The sequence below is a fragment of the Agelaius phoeniceus genome, chromosome 25 (assembly GCF_051311805.1).
Source record: "Agelaius phoeniceus isolate bAgePho1 chromosome 25, bAgePho1.hap1, whole genome shotgun sequence".
In the NCBI taxonomy this organism is placed as follows: Eukaryota; Metazoa; Chordata; class Aves; order Passeriformes; family Icteridae; genus Agelaius; species Agelaius phoeniceus.
Window position 1 is genome coordinate 765751 of NC_135289.1, and position 19901 is coordinate 785651.

At 52.0% G+C, this 19901-nt stretch overlaps 1 protein-coding gene across 3 annotated transcripts; it reads right to left on the bottom strand.

Annotated features, from left to right (window-relative positions):
- Positions 1-84: 84 nt before the first annotated feature.
- On the bottom strand, positions 85-19669 carry CAMK1G (calcium/calmodulin dependent protein kinase IG). 3 transcript variants are annotated; one of them, XM_077190479.1, is made up of 14 exons: positions 19493-19669; positions 13678-14190; positions 9814-9930; positions 8103-8231; positions 7776-7850; positions 6704-6842; positions 6051-6174; positions 5492-5567; positions 4504-4616; positions 3548-3626; positions 3009-3096; positions 2067-2617; positions 1589-1705; positions 85-658 (listed from the first exon to the last, which is right to left on the bottom strand). In XM_077190479.1, exons 3-13 carry the CDS (start codon positions 9903-9905, stop codon positions 1612-1614), a joined length of 1560 nt encoding a protein of 519 aa, XP_077046594.1. In that variant the 5' UTR covers positions 9906-9930; positions 13678-14190; positions 19493-19669; the 3' UTR covers positions 85-658; positions 1589-1611. The 3 variants fall into 3 exon arrangements, with proteins under 3 accessions (XP_077046594.1, XP_054504660.2, XP_077046593.1); XM_054648685.2 differs by lacking the exon at positions 19493-19669 and having other exon boundaries at positions 13678-13782; positions 14051-16093; XM_077190478.1 differs by lacking the exon at positions 19493-19669 and having other exon boundaries at positions 13678-16093.
- Between the last annotated feature and the right edge of the window lie 232 nt (positions 19670-19901).

Below are 19901 nucleotides of genomic sequence, written 5' to 3' on the forward strand. Positions count from 1 at the left end.
AGGTCTGGGATGTACAGGGAAAGCTTTAAGAGGGACTTAACAGCCCATTTCCATGTTGGATTTCTATGAATAACCAAGAGGCCCTTTACAAAACAAATCTCAGCTTTATTAAGCAAGTGTTCATTGTGCAATGACAGCCTTGGAAGGGGAGCTCAGACCTTGCTGTGGCATTGTCACACACAGGGAGGTTTCTAGCAGGTTCTCTCTCCTGTTGCAGCTGCACTGAGGGCTGGGCAGCTGAACTCCAGAGTGCCAAGGCCTGGACTAACCAAGCCCGAGGAGAGGAGAGGGTGAGGGCTGTAGAAACAAGGGAGCTGCCCTGGGAGGGAAGCTCTGCATGGCTTTGGTTTGTGGGGCTGATGCTGTGCAGGGCCTTGGTGCATTGACAGCTAAACAGGGTGCAGGAAACACAAGCTGATGATGCCCTAAGAGAATGGACACTGGGTGTGGGAGCAGGAGCCTCAGACCTTCCCTCGCCTCCTCCCGGCTGGAACGATCCAGAAACAGCCCGAGCTGCCTGCAGGGACGGATCCTGGCGCTGCTGTGCCCCTGACCCAGCTGGTCACTGCTCTCCAGAGCTGCTGGCAGGGCACAGCCTCCTTTCTGCTCACACTGCCGGCTCTGAGGTGCAGAAAAGAGTCAAAGAGCCCTTCTGGTCCTGCAAGAGAGAGAATTCCAGGTGAGGACTGGGCTTTGTGTCCCTAATGAGCCGCGCCGGGGCAGGGGTAGCTCGGGTCCCCTTGTGGCTCTCACAAAGGGCTGTCACAGCTCTGACTGCTGGAATTGGCCTCTCCAGAGGCTGCAGTGGCTCCAGCTGCGTTTGTCTGTGCTGTTAATCTGCTGTGCTTGTGCTGATCAAACAGCCTCAACAGCAGAGACTGGCACAGGACATGGGAGGAGGGAGCTCTCTTGATGTGGCTTTAGAGGAGAGCTGTGCCAGCAGGAGCTCACCTTGGGGACATTGCTCAGAGCAGAGCAAAGCTGCTCACTGCTCACACAGAGAGCGGTGCAGATGACGGCAGGGCTGAGCCAAGCTGTGGTCAAACAGGATCCAACTGCATTGTTTTACTCTGCTTTACAAAATGAGCCTCTCTGGGCCCTGCTCACAAAGACATTCAAGCCTGCCTGGGCCAAACCTGGCAAAGAGAGGAGCTGCCCGTGCTGAGCCCTTTGCTCATGGCCCCAGCTGAGACCCGGCTGAAGAGCCCAATCCCAGCTGAGGGACAGGTTTGCATTGGTGTTTTTCCCATTAATTAATAACATTAAAAGTTATTAAAAGCTCAATAACTTTTTCCCATGAATCAGTGCAGAGTTTGGTGTGACAAACCCAAGCTTGGCTGCTCTCTCAGGTTCCTGGGCAGCCTCTTTGGGATGTACAAGGTGGATTGAGAGTCAGGGGCCTGGCCCTGGTGGGAGCTGAGAGCTGAGTCATGGCTGGAGAGGTGCTTGGTGAAGGGCTTTTTCTCTTGCAAAAACCCTGCCTTTGTTTATTTCGTGTACAGTCACTGTGCTATTTCTGCCTTTCCCTTTTGCCTGCCCTAATTGGATTAATTAGGAGCAGCTGAGGATTGGATTGCAGGGCACTCACCTCTGCCCACGTGGCTGCCTCCATCACATGATCAAACAAACTCCAGTTTGCCCAGTGCCACAGTGAGATGAGTGTTTACTGGTTTTCACTGGAACAAGAACCTCTGACTTGAAATGGCTGAAAGGGAATAGAAAGAAGAGAAATTGCAATTATTTAGGATCGTTCTGTAGGGGAGTTGTGGTGCCAATGTACAGAACATCAGCTGTCAGAGCAGGGTGGGTGCAGTCCCTGCAGCCAAGGCAGGGTCTGGTCTCCCTGAGCCACTCCTGTGGAAATGCAGCTGTGCTCCAGTGCATGGGGGCTGTGCCACCCAGCCTGGGCACCCTGCTCACCCGTGCTGGGACACCCAGCAGAGCCTGGGCTGGGCACAGCTTCCAGCCAAACCGAGCACTGGCTCATCCCTCCCCTTCTCCTCCACTCCTGCATCTCCATTCCCATTGCATTTGCTGGGAGTTCATGCAAGGACCTGGATACTTACTGGGATTTTGAAGACTTTTTGAGCAGCACTGTCTCGGAGCAGGAGGATGCCTTGGTCCTCTCGTGGCCCACACAGGAGGGGCTGCAGCCACAGGAGCTCCTGCCCGGGGGGCTGTGGCTGTCTGGCAGGGCCAGGCTGCTGTCCCTGGGCAGAGGTGCCTCCTCTGGGGGGCTGGGGGTGTCCCTGGGCAGGGGTCCCTCCTCTGGGGGGCTGGGGGTGTCTGGCAGGACCAGGCTGGGGGTGTCTGGCAGGGCCAGGCTGCTGTCCCCAAGCAGGGGTCCCTCCTGTGGGGGGTTTGGCAGCTTTTCCTCCCCCATTTCCGTGTCCTGCTGGAGCTGAGGGGGCCTGGGTGGGTTTGGGTGCCCCTGAGAGGGGCCCTGAGCTGTGTCCTTGTCGTCGCTGGGCGCTGCTGGCGGGGGGGTCCCCGTGGGGCTGCTGGGCCTGGGGGGCTCAGAGGTCTCTGGGGCAGGGACAGAGCCCTCGGCTGCCCCGTGGCCGCTCATGTGCAGCTTCCTCATGTGGTGCACGACGGCCGCGGCGTTGAAGGCTTGCTGGGGAGGGAGACAAAAGCCCTGTGAGCAGCTGGGGATGCCAGGACACGCTGTCCCCCCCCAGCACCGGCTGTTTGGGATGGGCACATTCCTGCCACAAACACCACCTTTCATGGGCTGCAGGCTGCTGGTGTGTTTGGGGCTCAGAGCTGCTGCCAGCCCAGGAACACAGCTGGAAATGACCCCCTGGCTCTGCTCCATGGTTGTGGTGAATCTCACCGGGGGAATATTGCTGCCATCACCCTGCAAACATGGACTGCAGGCAACCCCAGCTTTGGAGGATCCCAGGGTTTAGGTGCTCACCCTGCCAGTGAAGCCCTGCTCAGTGCTGGCTGACAGCCACTGGTGTTTGCTGGTGAAATGGCTCGGGGCTCCAGCAGCAGCCACTTACCCTCCACTTGCTCTTTGCAAAGTTTTTCTGGATCTGAGCGCTGACAGATGGGTAGATGTCACGGTGAAGGGCTGTATTTCCATTAATCCTGCAGATGGAAGAGAAGAAAATGGGCTCGTAGGCAGATGGCATTTGTAAGGCATTCCACATTCTGCAGGCACCGAACTGCTTTGTACGTTCAATCAGCAATAATTAAACCCAAAGGAAAAACAGCAACAAAATGTAACACAAACACACACTTCAAAGCCTGGGAAAGCTCAGGGTGGGATTTCTCCTCTGCCTCTGTTTGTGGAGGCAAATATGCACAAATTGCATCTTTAATTATTCATGGTTTGCTTTCTGTGCACACAAGAAGGAGCAGGCCCGGCGGTGCGGGGGAGGCGGTGACGATAATGACGATAATGACGATAACGATGTTAATGACGTTAATGACGTTAATGATGGGGTGGGGGACACTCCTGTGGTGGGGACACTCCTGTTCCCTGCTCCCACAGAGCACAGTGAGCACGCAGGGTGACCCCGGGGCACCCCCAGCTCACCACGGGTGCCTCAGGGCCTCCTCGCAGGTGAACCTCGCACTCGGGTTCTTCTCCAGGAGGTGCCGGATGAAGTCCTTGGCTGTTTGGGAAAGGGGAAAAGCAGACAGGGGTTATTGCCTCGTTATTGGCTCCTTCTTCCAGAGCTGATCCCAGCAGAACACGGGGAATGCTGCTGGGGGAACAGCACAGAGGTCAGCCCCGAGGAGAAGGGGCCTGTGTGGCTGCACCAGGGGATGTTCAGGGGATTTTGGGGAATATTCCTTCACTGAAAGAGTGGTTGGGCACTGGGAGGGGCTGGCCAGGGCAGTGGTGGAGTCATCATCCTGGAAGCGCTCAGAAAATGAGAGATGGCACTTGGTGATGTGGCTTGGTGGGATTCAGCCAAAGGCTGGACTTGTAGACCTTTTCCAACCTTAATAATTCTGTGATTACTCCAGGAAAGGAAGATTCTTATAGTGACAGGCTCCAGATGAAAAAATATCAACTCTGGGTGTACCAAACTTCACTCTTAGATTGTGTGAATTGCAGTTGAATTCTGCAATTCAACTCTAACTCAAACTGAACTCAAAATAAACTCAACTCTAATTCAAAAATAACTCTAGAAACCATGAAGTGAAACTGAGCAGGTTTAGAAGTTGCCCTGAAGAGCTCTTACATCTCCCCCCTTTTTTTTCCCTTTGTTTTTTTCCTCAGGAAGGATTGTGATGTTTGTTATTAAACCCCAGCACACCCCCTGCTAGGTTTGTTTGTTTGTATAAAAGATTGATGTTGAAATAAGCCGTGAGGATGCTGCCTGCGGTGAGCTCCACCAGCAGCTTGGGCTGGTGAAGTGGTGGCTGACAGGACAGAGGAAAAAAATGGGGAAAAAAACCCCAGAGCTTCTGTTCTTACAGAATCCCAGGATGGTTGGGGTTGGAAGGAGCCTCAAAGCTGATCCGGTGCCATCCCTTCATTACCTGACTCGGAGATATCATCCCAAAACGGAGACTCAAACTCGTAGTAGCCTTCCTTGATCTTCTCGAAGAGTTTGGACTCGGTTTCCTCGTAGAAAGGAGGGTACCCACAGAGCCTGGGGCAGAGCAGAGACACAGGGGCCCTTCAGTGCCAGCTCAGAGTGGGCACAGGCTCCTCCACACACAGCCCAGAGTGGGCCCCCAAGCCAGGAGTGACAGTGATGACGAGGAGCTGCTCTGTCCCCTCCCTGCTCAGGGGATCAGCAAAGCTGCACAAAAGAGTTAAAAACTCCCCTGCAGCAGCAGCAGCGAGAGGACAAAGCCGCAGCTGGTACCGAGCTGAGAGTGTGGGAGGAAACGAAACAAAAAGTCCCCGGGAAGATGGAATGGTTTTTGTAGGGAACTGGAGAAAAACAAAGCAGAGGATGAGGCACAGGCAGAGCAAATGGGATTCCTGTCATCTCCTCTCTCATGCTCGATTCCCCACATCCCCTTAATTTCTGGGTTTGGGAGGAATTCGGTGCAGTGCTCCACAGAGAAAGGAGAGGGCTGGCCTTGTCCTCGCTCTGCAGAGCTGGGAGAGTTCCCAAACCCAGGGCAAAGGAAAAGGAAAAGGCAAAGGAAAAGGAGTGAGTTCCCAAACCCAGGGAGAAGGAAAAGGAGCAGGAGTGAGTTCCCAAAGCCAGGGAGAAGGAAAAGGAGCAGGAGCGAGTTCCCAAACCCAGGGAGAAGGAAAAGGAGTGAGTTCCCAAACCCAGGGAGAAGGAAAAGGAGCAGGAGTGAGTTCCCAAACCCAGGGCAAAGGAAAAGGAGCAGGAGTGAGTTCCCAAACCCAGGGCAAAGGAAAAGGAGCAGGAGTGAGTTCCCAAACCCAGGGCAAAGGAAAAGGAGCAGGAGTGAGTTCCCAAACCCAGGGCAAAGGAAAAGGAGTGAGTTCCCAAACCCAGGCAGAAGGAAAAGGAGCAGGCTGCTGCTGCCTGCTGGTACTCACAGGATGTAGGTGATGACCCCAATGGACCAGCAGTCCACGGCTTTGCTGTAGGGCTTCTGGGCCAGCACCTCGGGGGCTGCAGGACAACAAAGCAAAGGGCAGCTCTGAGCAATAATGGATTATCCAGCACTGGGGGAAGCAGGAGGTTCAGCCAGGAACAGCCCCATCTCCCAGCTGAATTGGTCTGCTGCTTTTGGATCTTTTTTATGCCATTATAGAGAAAGAACCACAGACAGTCTCTGCCTGCATGCTGAGGTTTAACCACAGAGCTGATCCAGCCAGTGCAGTCTGGTGGGAATTAAATAAAATCCCATTGCATTAAAATAATTTTTTTTCTTTTCAATAAATATATTGCCCTTAAAATTACCCTTTTCTTTGCATTTTTAAAACATAGAGATTTTTCAGCCCCTACATTCATTTAGAGGGTCTGTGCAGGGCATTTGTGAGCCCCATGTTGTTACCAATGCATTGATGTGTGTCTGTCCCTCTTCCAGGCATGTCCTGGTTGTGCACAACCCTTTCTCCAGGAGCTCCACCACCACTCCTGCCCCTGGCTCACCCACGTATCCTGGGGTCCCACAGGCCGTGGACATGATCCCGTTCTGCTCCATTTTCGACAGGCCGAAATCCGTGATCATGATTTTGGAGTTCTCCTCAGGGGTGAGGTACAGCAGGTTCTCAGGCTGGGGACACGTTTGGGGCAGGAAAATGGAAAAGAGGAGTGTGGTTACCAATTGTTGTGGTGGTGTTGTGAGGCCCCCAGGATGAGGTGAGAGATGAGAATTGACTCCAAGTTCTCAGAAGGCTGATTTATTATTTTATAATATTATATTGAAAGAAAATTACACACTAAAACTATACTAAAAAAAAAAAAGACTATACTAAACTATACTAAACTATACTAAACTATACTAAAAAAAAACCAGAGAGCTAAAAAAGAAATTATATTAAAAAACTCGTGACTGACCAGAGTCCCGACACAACTAAACTAGAATTAATCATTAATTAAAAACAATTCACATGGAACCAATCAAAAATACACCTGTTGGTAAGCAACCCCCAAACCACCATCAAATAATTATTGTTTACATTTCTTTTCTGAGGCTTCTCAGAAGAACAATCCTGGCAAAGGGATTTTTCATAAAACATGGCAGTGATGGAGGAGCAGGAGGGGCTGGGGCAGAGCAGGCGAGGCGCACAGGCAGGGCTCACCTTGAGGTCCCGGTGCACGATGCCGTTCTCATGCAGGTATTTGACCGCTGTCAGCACCTGGTGGATCACCAGGCTGGCGTCCTTCTCCGTGTACACTCCCCTCTCCAGGATCCTGTCAAACAGCTCTCCCCCCGACACCCTGTGGAGAGAAAAGGACTGCAGTAAACACAAACAGAGCTTCTGCGTGAGCTCGGCTGAGTTTCTGCTCCTTCCTCAGCAGCTTTTGGGAGGCTGAGGCTGATGGGAGCTCCTGGGTGCAATGCCAGGCTGCCAGTGGGGATTGCTGGCACACCTGGGCACCTTGGGGGAGCTCTGAGGCAAGTCCTGCTGGGCCAGTGTCACAGACATCTCTTATGGAAAATCCTTTCCTTGGGATTGTTCCTCCTGAGAAGCTGAGAGGCTTCAGGAACACAATGCAAACAATGGTTATCTGCTGCTGTGGAATGCAACAGGTGCATCTGGGATTGGGCTCATGTGGTTGTTTCTAATTAATGGCCAATCACAATCAGCTGGCTCAGACAGAGAGCTGAGCCACAAACCTTTGTTATCATTCCTTCCTATTCCATTCTTAGCCAGCCTTCTGATGAAATCCTTTCTTCTATTCTTTTAGTACAGTTTTAATGTAATATATATCATAAAATAATAAATCAGCCTTGTGAACCATGGAGTCAGATCCTCATCCCTTCCCTCACCCTGGGACCCCTGTGCACACCATCACAGGGCTGGTACCCAGGTACCCAGCCCTGCCTCAGGCTCCCCCCAGCAGTGGTGGAGGGTTTTGTTCTGCACTGAACCTGCAGTCAAGCAGCAGCACAGGGTGCTCAGAGCTGTTCCCTGCTGCTGACACGGTGCCCATTCCATTTCTAGAAACCCTGCGTGGCACAGCTTTAGTTAGAAATACTTCTGTCTCTGCCCTGCTAAACTGTCAGGAGTTAATTTGCAACAATGGATCCAAACCATGGTTCAGAAGGGGATGTGGGGAGTGCCCAGGTTGGTGCTGACACCCCACACATGCCCTGCTCCTGCCCTGTCCCTCTGTGTGGCCCCAAAGAATGGCTCTGCTGGTACTCACAGCTGCATGACCAGGTAGAAGTGGGTTGTGCTCTCATAAATATCCTCCAAAGTCACAATGTTTTCGTGCTTTATCCTGCAAAGGGAAACGTGGGTCAGAAACAAATCCTGGCAAGGGCAGAGGGGGGAAAACCCAGCAGTCATCTTGCTTTAATCACCAGGGAGAGTTCACTGGGGGTTCTGGGGCTGCTGTCCCTCCCCCTGCACGGCACAGGATCACTGATGCCCATCCCCTTCCTTTTGGAGCACCAGGCCCCATCGTGGGGGCCAGACCCTTCATTTAAAGCCCCCAGCACAGCAGGAAGGCTCCTTGGAGTGTCACACTCACTTTTTCAGCACTGCTATTTCATTCTCCAGGCTGCTGTCCCTGTTGAGAGGAGACTTCTTGATGCATTTCAGAGCAAAGAGCTTGCCAGTGCTCTTCTGCTTCACCAGGAAAACTTCTGAGAAGGCACCTCTGCAGAGAGGGGGAGAGGCTGCACGTCAGGGGCACAGGGGGGACTGGCAGAGAGGGGAAACAGCACAGAAAACACTGTGGTGGAACTTCATGTGGGTGCTGATTCTAAAGCTGGCACTGTACTGGAGCAGCCCCAAACTCAGGGTGCTCAAGGCAAGGTTATGCAATGTGAATAAAACCCCACAAGTTTTTTTTTCTGTAGACAAAATGTTAATTGTGCACAGTGCAGGAGGGAGCTGCGGTTTGGGCTGTGCCACCCAGCGTTCTGCAGGTCCAAAATGCAAAGCAGCAGGAGAAGCCCAGTTAATCTTTAAATTCAGGCTCTGCTTGTTCTCCTGCTGCTGTCCCCGTGTCCCCGTGGGGACAAAGTGACAGTGAGTGTCTGCTCCCCCCCAGCAGCAGCAGCAGGTATTTATAACCTGCCTAAAACCCCAATCCAGCTTTGTCCTGGAGCTGAGCACGAGGCTGGGGCAGTGACAGTGACACCGGGCCAGTCCCCACTAATCCTCATCAAACCTTAATGATCCAGCTCCTTAATTGGGGGCCTTAAATGGGACTTGCTGTGAGTCTCAGGGCAAGGAAGGGCAGTGCTCTGGAGCCTGGGGGAAAGTGAAAACAACTTTGAGGTGGTTTTAAGTCCCAGATCTTCATTTCAATTCTTCAGAGAGCTGGAGCGATGCACGTGGGAAAAATCCCAATTTCTAATGCTAAATTTTCCTATTAAAGCAATAGTAGGAAATGAACAACCTACAAATCAGCTGCTGGGGCATCTGTTCTACATCTCTGTCCCAAACAGTTTATAATAATTATGCTCCTTATTAAAAATGATGAATCAACAAGTGGGCTAGGAGAGAACAAAGCTTTTTCTAACCTCATTCCCTTAGCGAAAGCTGCTGGATAATTCAATTAATCTCTGAGGCTGACAAGGCTCAGAATTTGGAGGAGCTGCTTCTTTGGGAGCTTTCTCGTGGGCTCAGAAGTCACAGAAAATTTGTCCATGACAGAACTTGCTGGTGGAGGTAATTCAATTCCTCCCCCACAACCTTGGCAATGTTTTGTTGTCTCATCCCCATGAATAGGCAAATGAAGCTGTTAACGCACAGGGAAGGATTGTACAACTCCAACATCCTTGTTTTTGTTTCATTCCCCAACTGAGTCAGGGCTCCTGAGCTAAATATACAACTTGTTATTGTCGTGCTCTGCCGTGCCAGCCCTGACCTTGCTGCGGGAGTGGGGCAAAAACCTTCCCTGCAAGAGAGGGATCCTTCCCCTTCAGGATCAGAGGGGCTGCAGGGAGGGCAGGGGGCTGCAGGGAGGGCAGAGGCACCTGGAGGGAGGGCAGGGGGCACCTGGAGGGAGGGCAGGGGCATCTGGAGGGTGGCCAGGGGCTGGGGACTCTGCTGCTGTTTGGGGAGGGCGAGCCAGGAGCAGCAGCAGCAGCAGCCTGGGCACCCCTGACCTGCTCCTGCCTGTCCCAGAGCAGCCAGTCCGGGGACTCTGAGCAGGGCCAGGAGGGAGCCAGGAGGGGCTGGGGCTGCTCCTGCCCAGGGACACAGGGACAGCAGCCTCTGCTGGTACTCACGAGCCCAGGGCCTCCATGAAGATGAAGGTTTTGCGGATGTTGCTCGTCTGCTTCTTCCAGGAGCCGCTGCCTTCCTCCTCCTTGCGCCCCATCTCCTCCAGAGTGGAAGCAGGAACGCTGGGAGGAAGAGGAGGAGGAGGAGGAGGAGAGGTCACTGGCAGTCTGTGCTTGCAGGGAGCTCAGGACCCCCCAGTCACAGCTGGGGTCAGAGCTGGCCAAGGCCTGGGAGCTGTGAAATGCTCCCCAAACCCTCAGAACTCATCATGGGATGGAGTCTGGGGACTGGAGGGACACTGGAACCTGAGAGAGGGACCTGGAGACAGGGGAAAAACTGATATAAAAGTGACCCTGGGCAGCAGGGAGCATCCCTGGGTGTGTGGGGAGCATCCCTGGGATTGGGGAGCATCCCTGGGTGTGTGGAGCATCCCTGGGAGTGTGGGAAGCATCCCTGGGTGTGTGGGGAGCATCTCTGGTTGTATGGAGAGCATCCCTGGATATGTGGGGAGCATCCCTGGGTATATGGGGAGCATCCCTGGGAGAGGGGAGCATCCCTGGATATGTGGAGCATCCCCTGCCCAGGGCAGGAGGGGAGCCAAGGGCTGTGGGACACAGCTGAGCCTTCAGAAGGCAAAGCAAAAGCTCTCCTGGATGTTTTTTACCCCATTTGGAAAAGGCAGAAGTATTCAAGCAGAGAAGAAGCTGAAAGGTCTTTTTTCATGAGAGGCTGCTTAGATATTGGATTCTTCCTGAACCTACTTTATCTCCTTAATTAGCACGTTTGCAGGGTTTTCAGCTCCTTGACACAATTTTTAAAGGTTAATTTAACATTATTGAAACCAAGATTGACTCAATTGTAAACAGCTGAAGCTTTCAGTCCATAAAATAACCAAAGGCCTCATGAACTTGACCTTTATTTACCTCTTGGTTTCTGATGCCTGTGTAAGTCACAGACACCAGCTCCTTCCAGAGCCCAGCCTTGCTGTTTGGAATCAGAGAAGGTCAAAAGTCCTTCACAAAAACGCTGATCAATCAGTAGAAAACTTTCTGCCAATTACTTTAAGTCCCTAAATAATGTTTTCTTTGCAGTCACCTGCCCATTCCAAATCTACAGATCTGGAATATCACAGAAAAAGAATTTGTGGGCAGAGACATTCAGCTGGTGATGGCAGGTGAGTTTTATCCACTCTAAATAAATATCAGGGCTGGCAGGGTGGTGCTCAGTGACAGGGAAAACTGAGAGGAGCCCTCCATTCCTGTCCCTGGCTGCTGCCAGCCACAGAATATGAGGTGAAAAAAGAGAATAAAATCCCCAAGTAGGTCAGCCTGGCCCTGGGGACCAGTGGCATTTTGGGCTCTGTGCTGGAGCACGTCCTGGTTGGGATGGGACAGAGGGAACAGGGCAGGGAGAGCCTCCTGCCCCAGGCAGAGGTGACAGTGCCCAGCCCTGGGACAGGGCTGATGGACACTCACTCCTGACAATTCAGCCCATCCAAGCCCAGGGCTTCAATCCTGGCTGATTTCAGCTCCATTCCTGGAGTATTTTGATGTTGAATTCCTTGTGAATTCAACAAGTTCCCTGTTTTAAAGGGAGTTTGCTCCCAGGGGAAGGCAGGGTCATGGTGTGCTCGCTGTCTGTGAACCATGGGCTGGTGTCAGAGCTGCTCCTGCTGGCCCTGGGGTGGGGCAGCTGTGCTGGGGACAGGCTGCAGGAGCAGCTCTCAGCCCTGCACGTGGGGCTGATCTCCTGCTTGCTCAGGTTCCCTGTGCCATCAGCAGCAAATCAAATCAGCTCAGCCATCTCCTGCCTGGCCTCACCTCTCTGCTGTTCTGGCAGCAAAAGGAGGGAATGTCTGGGCTCCTGAGGTGGAAGGCTGCCTATGGCAGGGGGTGCAAGGGAATGGTCCCTTTAAGGTCCCCAACCATCCTGGATCCCAGCAGGGCTCAGGTGATGGAGCCTTGCCCACTCTGCTCCTTCCCTGGGCGCTTTCCTCTCTTGGTACCAGGGCAGGAGTTTGCCCAGGGGTGGGTGCAGAACGCAGGGGCCTCTCAGCCCAGCCAGGATCATGGGCTCAGCAGGATGGGGATTCCCTGGGAGCTCACCTTTGTCTCAGTCTGCCTGAGTCACCTGTTGCACTTTGCAGCAGTTGGGCACAATGCAATGCTTGATGTAGTTCTTGTTTGTCTTTTGTTATTTATTCAAGCTCTGCGCAACAATCCCAAAATCCCAGATTGGTTTGGGTGGGAAGGGACCTTAAATCCAATCCAGTGCCACCCCTGCCATGGCAGGGGCGCCTTCCACTGTCCCAGGCTGCTCCAGCCTGGCCTTGGGCACTGCCAGGGATCCAGGGGCAGCCCCAGCTGCTCTTCCCTGTGCCCTTCCCAGTGCCCAGCCCTGGGTTTATGGATGGACTCCCTCAGCTGGAGAAACTTCCCCCAGCAGTGGGACCGTGGCAGAAGCTGGGCAAACCCCTGGTGCTGGGACTGGCAGATTCCTGCCCTGCTCTGTGCCCCCCTGCCCACCCCAGCCCTGCTGTGCCCTCCTTCCCTGCCAGCCCCACCTGACCCCGTCCAGCTGGGCCTGGGGACAGATCCCAGCCCTGGGGTGCACACAGAGGGCAGCCAGGGGCACCTGGAATTCCCATGATTTATATAATTATTTCAATAATTCACATGATTTTAACCCCTGATCCCACGAGGGGCTGTGGTGCCCTTGTGCCCATTCACCTCCTGGCACTGCAAGCACTCTGGTGTGCCACGGTTTCATAATGAGATTGAAAAGCTCATTAACTCATGCAGGTGAGACCCTCTGGAGCTGAGAGGGAAAAGCTCATTAACTCATGCAGGTGAGAGCCTCTGGAGCTGAGAGTGAAGTGCAGAACTCAGCTTTGATTTGCAGAGCTTCCCCTTCCCCATCATAACAAAAACAGCAACAAGCAGGGCTGCACCCGAGTGTATACCCTGGACAGAAGATAATAAACAAGTGTGATACCAGAAGATAATAAACAAGTGTGATACCAGAAGATAATAAACAAGTGTTATCAGATATCAGTGTCTGACCTCTGGCTCTCCTCCAGCCTGAGCCAAGCTCTGCTCTGCTCTGCCTGATCCAGCTCGACGCTGCTCAGGGTGCAAGGGGTGTTATCATGACCTTGCTTAAATCTTTCTGAGGAAATCTGTCCTGCTCCCCCATCCCACAGCAACAAACCCATCTGCAGCCAGCCCCTGCTCCTGAATGGATGCTCTGCATTGGCAGGATGATTGTAAGTCATGATTAATGGTCTCGTGACAAACTTCCATGGGCAGGGGGAGCAGACATGCAGCTTTCAGGGCTTTGCCTTTGCAATTAGAAGTTTATAGGGGAAAAAGGGGAATACAAATTCAAAGGGCTTTGATTTAAAAAAAAAAAATATACAGCAAAGCAAGCAAATCTGCATGTGAATGAACAAATGAATGAATGAATGAATGAATGAATGAAGTGCCAGGGCAGCCTCCGTGTTCAGGGACAAAAGAACAAGAAACCAAAGCCACGAGCTCGCCATTAAAAACAAACCCATGTCAGAGCTCTGGATCCCCCCTCCACAGCATCCATTCCAACTTGGGGAACACTTGCAAAATCTCCATTTTCATTGGAAATATCCCAGATTCCCTACAATACTACAGATGGAAAATGTCAGAGACAGCTTTCTATGAAATCACTGAACACAACACGAGTGCTGGAGGATACTACAAAGGAGCAGTCCTCCGGTGTTTCCCTGCTACAGGATAAATCCAATTTAAATCAAAGCAGGTGAGCAGGGACCCCACCTGCTTCCCTGAGAGAGCAGGAACAGCAAATGGCTCGTAAGGAAAGAAAATTCTGCTTACCCAGGTCAGCACAGACAGAGCTGCTCCTGTTGGCTGCTCGCGCTCGGCGCCGTCTGCGAGGATTAGAGCCGGGAGGAGGAGGAGGAGGAGGAGGAGGAGATGGAGCTGAGATGGTAACCAGGGAGTCACCAGGGAGTCACCAGGGAGTCACCAGGGAGTCACCAGGGGCACGGGGACAGTGCAGCAGGGCTGGAGCCCGGTGCCACCAGGCTCAGGGCAGTGCCACCAGGCTCAGGACAGTGCCACCAAGCTCAGGGCAGTGCCACCAGGCTCAGGGCAGTGCCAGCAGGCTCAGGGCTGGGGCTGGGTGTGCAGCAGCCACTCCTGCTGGCACTGAGACATCCCTGATGCAAATCCAGGCTTCCTTCCTCACCCAAACAACTCCTCGGGGCTGGAAACCGCTCCCATTGCCTTGGCACAGGCTGGCACTCCTGTGGCACTGCCCTGGCTGTCCCAGCAGCAGCTCCAGCACGGGCAGGGGATGCTCCTCACCATCCCTGAATGGCACAAACCCTGGAGAACAATCAATGGGCAGAGGTGAATTGCCATGCCCCGAATTTGGGGCTGTTTTACCCCAAACAATGCCTCTGTTCTGAATTTCAAAACCTCCCTGTGAGTGTCTGCTCAAGCACAGCACATATGAATAGAGGAAATATTAGTAATTCTTTGAATCTTTTCTATGGTGTGGGATTTTTAGAGCTGGCAATAACAACTTTACTGACTGCATTCTCAGTTGATTTACACTGCCATCTAGAATATGCATGGAAAAAGTCCATATCATGGTGGAGTTTAGTTTTATGTCAGGAATAAATCAGCTCTGAGGCAATACTTGAAAATCACATTCTTTTTCCCTATATTTTCCCTCAGAAGCTTGGTTCTAAGGCAAAGGCTCTGGGGTGCTGTTCCTGTCTCTGCTGGTCAGGCTCCATCCCAGGTCAGGAGTCCTGGATGTGGCTCTGAATGTGCAGCTTCCCTTCAGTGCAAAATTTGGGTGGAATTTCCATGGATTTTATCTTGAAAGCCTTGCAAGGCCTCAGTCCCACAGCAGGGGAGACACCAGAGCCAGAGGGGTGGGAGAGGCTTTATTAGGGGGTTAATTGGGTTCGTTAGGGGGATATATTTGGTTTATTGTGGGGTTTTGGGGGTTTATTTGGGTTTATTTAGGGGGGTTTACCAGCGGTTTTTATTTGGGTTTATTTAGGGGGGTTTACTAGGGGTGTTTATTTGGGTTTATTTAGGGGGGTTTATTAGGGGTGTTTTTGGGGGGTACAGTATTTTTGTGGTTCTGATGTGTTAGGTTAATGAATTTATATGGTCTAATATATAGTTTAAAATAGAAATAAATATAAATTTAAAAATAAATATAAAATTATAGTGGTAAACATAAATGTAGAAAACAAATACATACATACATAAAATTATAATATATAGTATATTATTGCTCCCCAAATTGGCTCTGCCTGGATCCACCTGCCCTGCAGCACAGCCTTCTCCCTTTCTCCTCACTGCCCTCTGCTCAGCACCAACCCAAAGCTGGGCTATTTCAATTCCTGTCAGACACAGAGCAGCTGATGGGCAGCAAATGCAGCCTTCCCAAAGTGGCTGCCCATGACCCGGCCTGCAGGGCAGAGCTCAGGGAGGAGGTGGCAGCTTCCTCAATGGCTTTTCATGTCCTCTCTCTGCCGTGCAGACACTGGCATGCATGGCACGGCTCTGTTTTGGCAGCCTTGGCAGGGCTGTGTGAGCACAGGGTGAACTCTCTCATTGCTGTGACACCTGGGCTGGCAGGGATGACACAGCGACCTCGGCCAGCTGATGCTGCCTGTGCCATCACCTGGCACTGACGTGTTTGATGAAAATCCTTTTGCTGGGATTTTTCTCCTGAGAAGCCTCAGAACAGAAATGGAACCAATAACGATCTGCTGGCTGTGGAGTGTGGGCTGGAGATGGTTTAGCAACAGGGGCATCTTGGATTGGTCTCCTGTGCATTGTTTCTACTTGATGACCAATCATGGTCCAGCTGCGTTGGGGCTGTGAGCAGTCCCAGGTTTTTATTATTCATTCCTTTCCAGCTTTCTGATGTCTCCTTGCTCTTTTAGTATAGTTCTAATATCTCATTTTCTTTTAATATAATAGAGATCATAGAATAATATTTCAGCCTTCTGAAAGGTGGAGTCAAGATTCTCGTCTCCTCCCTTGTCCTGGAGGACCCTCAAACACCACCACAATCAGCGGCCGAGTGCGTTTGTGCGAGCCTCTCAGTAACCCTGGGCTGGTCCTGAGTCAGCAGACACCGGGGGGGGCAGCCCTGACACGGCCGAGAGCCGGGAGACACTCTCTGTGCCCTGAGGGTGCTGAGGGCACCTGGGCTGGGGGGAGACACTGTCTGTGCCCCGAGGGTGCTGAGGGCACCTGGGCTGGGGGCAGACACTCTCTGTGTGTGCCCTGAGGGTACTGAGGGCACCTGGGCTGGGGGGAGACACTCTCTGTGTGTGCCCTGAGGGTGCTGAGGGCACCTGGGCTGGGGGCAGACACTCTCTGTGCCCTGAGGGTGCTGAGGGCACCTGGGCTGGGGGGAGACACTCTCTGTGTGTGCCCCGAGGGTACTGAGGGCACCTGGGCTGGTGCCTTTGCAGCAGAATAGACACCAGAGACATCTGGTTAAAGGGCCGACTCTTAGCAGGGGTTAATCCAGGGCTTTATTAAGAGTCCCAAAGGAGCTCCTGCACCTCAGGGGGCCTCCTGCCGAGAGCCCCGGAGAGATGTGCCAAGGTTGCATTTAAAGGGAGGTGGAAACCAAAAGCAGATAACATCCTACCAACCAGTGACCCTAAGGGATGGATGCTGGGGGATAAACATAGAGGACAGCGTATGGGGCAAGGCTTGGGGGCTGACCCCTGGCCTCTGGCTCATCACTCAACACTTGGACTGAAACTTCTGCATGGAGGGGATGGGAGGCTGAGTGATTGACAGAGAGCCAGGGTGGGCGTTTGGGGATGATCTCATCCCGGGAGAGGGATAACACAGGTAAAGGGAGGGGGGTACAGTTTGGGATAAACCATTTGGGAAAAATATGGGGATACAAAACAAAATTACTTCAAAGTATTACAAAGTATAAAAATGCACTACTGCAGGTTTGGGCAGCACCAAATAAAATAAAATGATTTAAAAATAGAAAAATTAAAAATAAAAATTAAATAAAATTAAAATAATAAAATTAATTTAAAATAAATGAAAAACAAAATAAAAACTGTAAAGTGCTGCAAAATGCCATAAAAGTTCCATAAAAGGTAGTGCCGTAATGCAAGACCCTCATACACCACCACAATCAGCAGCTTGAGTTGGTCTGGACAGCACCAAATAAAATAAAATAAAAAGCTTTAAAAAGAGAAAAATTTAAAAAATGAATTAAATGAAAAATAAAATTAAAAAATAAAATAAAAAGCTTTAAAAAGAGAAAAAATTAAAAATTAATTAAATTAAAAATAAAATTTAAAAATAAAATAAAAAGCTTTAAAAAGAGAAAAATTAAAAAATAAATAAAATTTTAAAAAATAAAAATCTTTGAAAATAGAAAAATTAAAACTAAAAATTAAATTAAATTAAAAAAAAAAAAACTTTAAAAATAGAAAAATTAAAAATAAAAATTAAATAAAACATAAAATTAAAAAATAAAATAAAAAGCTTTAAAAAGAGAAAAATTTAAAAAATGAATTAAATTAAAAATAAAATGAAAAAATAAAATAAAAACCTTTAAAAAGAGAAAAATTAAAAAAATAAATTAAATTTAAAATAAAATTAAAAAATAAAATAAAAAGCTTTAAAAAGAGAAAAATTAAAAAAAAATTAAAAAAACCTAAAAAATAAAATAAAAAGCTTTAAAGAGAAAAAATTTAAAAAATTAAATAAAAAAAAATTTAAAAAAAATTTTAAAAAGCTTTCAAAATAGAAAAATTTAAAAAATAAATAAAATAAAACATAAAATTTAAAAAATTTTAAAAAGCTTTAAAAATAGAAAAAATAAAAATAAAAATAAAAACCCCATAAAATAAAAAAATAAAATATAAAGCTTTAAAAAGAAAAAATTAAAAAAAATTAAATAAAAAAGTAAAAAAAATTAATTAAAAATAAATGAAAACCAAAATAAAACCTGCAAAGTGCTGTAAAGTACTGTAAAAGTTCCATAAAAGGTAGTGCCGTAAAGCACGACTGTCGCAAAAGGTGTCGTGAAACCCGACTGTCGTAAAAGGTGCCGTAAAGCAGAACTGTCGTAAAAGGTGCCGTAAAGCGCGACTGTCGCAAAAGGTGCCGTAAAGCGCGACTGTCGTAAAAGGTGCCGTAAAGCAGAACTGTCGTAAAAGGTGCCGTAAAGCGCGACTGTCGCAAAAGGTGCCGTAAAGCAGAACTGTCGTAAAAGGTGCCGTAAAGCAGAACTGTCGTAAAAGGTGCCGTAAAGCAGAACTGTCGCAAAAGGTGCCGTAAAGCGCGACTGTCGTAAAAGGTGCCGTAAAGCGCGACTGTCGTAAAAGGTGCCGTAAAGCAGAACTGTCGTAAAAGGTGCCGTAAAGCACGACTGTCGCAAAAGGTGCCGTAAAGCAGAACTGTCGTAAAAGGTGCCGTAAAGCAGAACTGTCGTAAAAGGTGCCGTAAAGCGCGACTGTCGTAAAAGGTGCCGTAAAGCGCGACTGTCGCAAAAGGTGCCGTAAAGCGCGACTGTCGCAAAAGGTGCCGTAAAGCGCGACTGTCGTAAAAGGTGCCGTAAAGCAGAACTGTCGCAAAAGGTGCCGTAAAGCGCGACTGTCGCAAAAGGTGCCGTAAAGCGCGACTGTCGCATAAGGTGCCGTAAAGCGCGACTGTCGCAAAAGGTGCCGTAAAGCGCGACTGTCGTAAACCGCTACTGTCGCAAAAGGCTTCATAAATCGCGACTGTCGTAAAATGCTGTAAAGTGTGCCGTAAAGCGCGACTGTCGTAAAGTACCGCAAGAGGCGTTAAGAAAACCTCATAGAATGGATTTTAAGGAATTTCCCCAATGACCGTTCAGCCGTGTTTAGCAGACACTTTTGGGACAGAGGTGTTTAAAGCACTTTAATAGCATCTCCTGCCGGCCATGGCTGCCGGGGAGCTGCTCCCAGCCTCCAGGGCGTGGCTTGAGCCGTGTTTGCCGCACGGGGGGTGCCCGCAGCAGCCGCCCCGCCCCTCCTGCGACTCCGCCCCTCGCCGCCGCGAGTCTCCAGCGGGACACGCCCCCCCCCCCCTCCCCGTCGGACCGCGCAGCTCCGGCACCCGCGGGGCTGCTCGCCCCTGCCGCCCCGCCCCCTTTAGCCCCTCCCACCAGCCCCGCCTTTGCCGTCCCGCCGCTCCCGGCTACCGCGGGCCCCGCCCCTCAATCCCGCCCACCGCCGTCACCGCGGCCCCGCCCCCCGCTGCCAGTGCGGCTGCTCCTGCCCCCCCCACGTCCCCCTCGCCCCCTTTGCCGACCCAGCGGGGCCGGTGCTGGCCCAAGTCCCGTCGCTGCTGCATCTTTGCCGTTCCCCGCGGCTCCCGGGTCTGCGGTGCCGAGCGCGCCTGGCGCGGCCGCGCCGCGCCCCCAGCGCGCGTTGCCGCGGGAGCCCGCCCCCCCCCCCCCCGGCGTTCCAAGCGCACGCAGCGCACCCCGAGCTGCCCACGGGCCCCGCCGCAGGGCAAACGCCCACGGCTGACCCCGTCCCTGCCGGCGTTTGGGTGCAATCCCCCGGTCCCGGCACGGCCCCGCTTGCGCTGGGACTGGGGCGCCCCGGCCCGCCCAGCCCCCCCGTGCCGGCGCCGCGGCGCCTACACCGGGGTCTGCAGCCTCTGCCGTGGCTGCCGCCGCTCCAGCGCCGCCTCTGCCGTGCCTGCCGCCGCTCCAGCGCCGCCTCTGCCGTGCCTGCCGCCGCTCCAGCGCCGCCTCCCGCCAGCACCGCCCCTGCCCGCCGGGCCGGCAGCCAGCCCAGCCCCCAGCGGCTGCACGCCCCGGCCGCGCCGCCGCCTGCCCCCCCCCCCCCCCCCGGCAGCCTCCCGCCGCCTCCACGCTGCTCCGGGATCATCTCCCGCTGACGCGGCCGCCCCGCCGCCGCCCGTGGTCGCCCTCCCGCTCCTGCCGCCGCCGCTCCATGGCGGCCCGAGCCGCGCCTTCCCCACCGCGGCCCCCCGCTTCAGAGCTCCCGGATGGCGCAGCTCCGCCGCCTCCTGCAACCACGGCCGTC

What these genes read in the sequence shown, in the direction of transcription:
- CAMK1G (XM_077190479.1), bottom strand. Translation starts at nt 9,905, where the DNA reads ATGGGGCGCAAGGAGGAGGAAGGCAGCGGCTCCTGGAAGAAGCAGACG. An exon ending in GGATGATATCTCCGAGTCAG is followed by an intron (nt 3,627 to 4,503) that starts GTAATGAAGGGA and finishes TTTCCCAAACAG; the next exon opens with CCAAGGACTTCATCCGGCAC. An exon ending in TTGCAAAGAGCAAGTGGAGG is followed by an intron (nt 2,618 to 3,008) that starts GTAAGTGGCTGC and finishes CTCCCTCCCCAG; the next exon opens with CAAGCCTTCAACGCCGCGGC.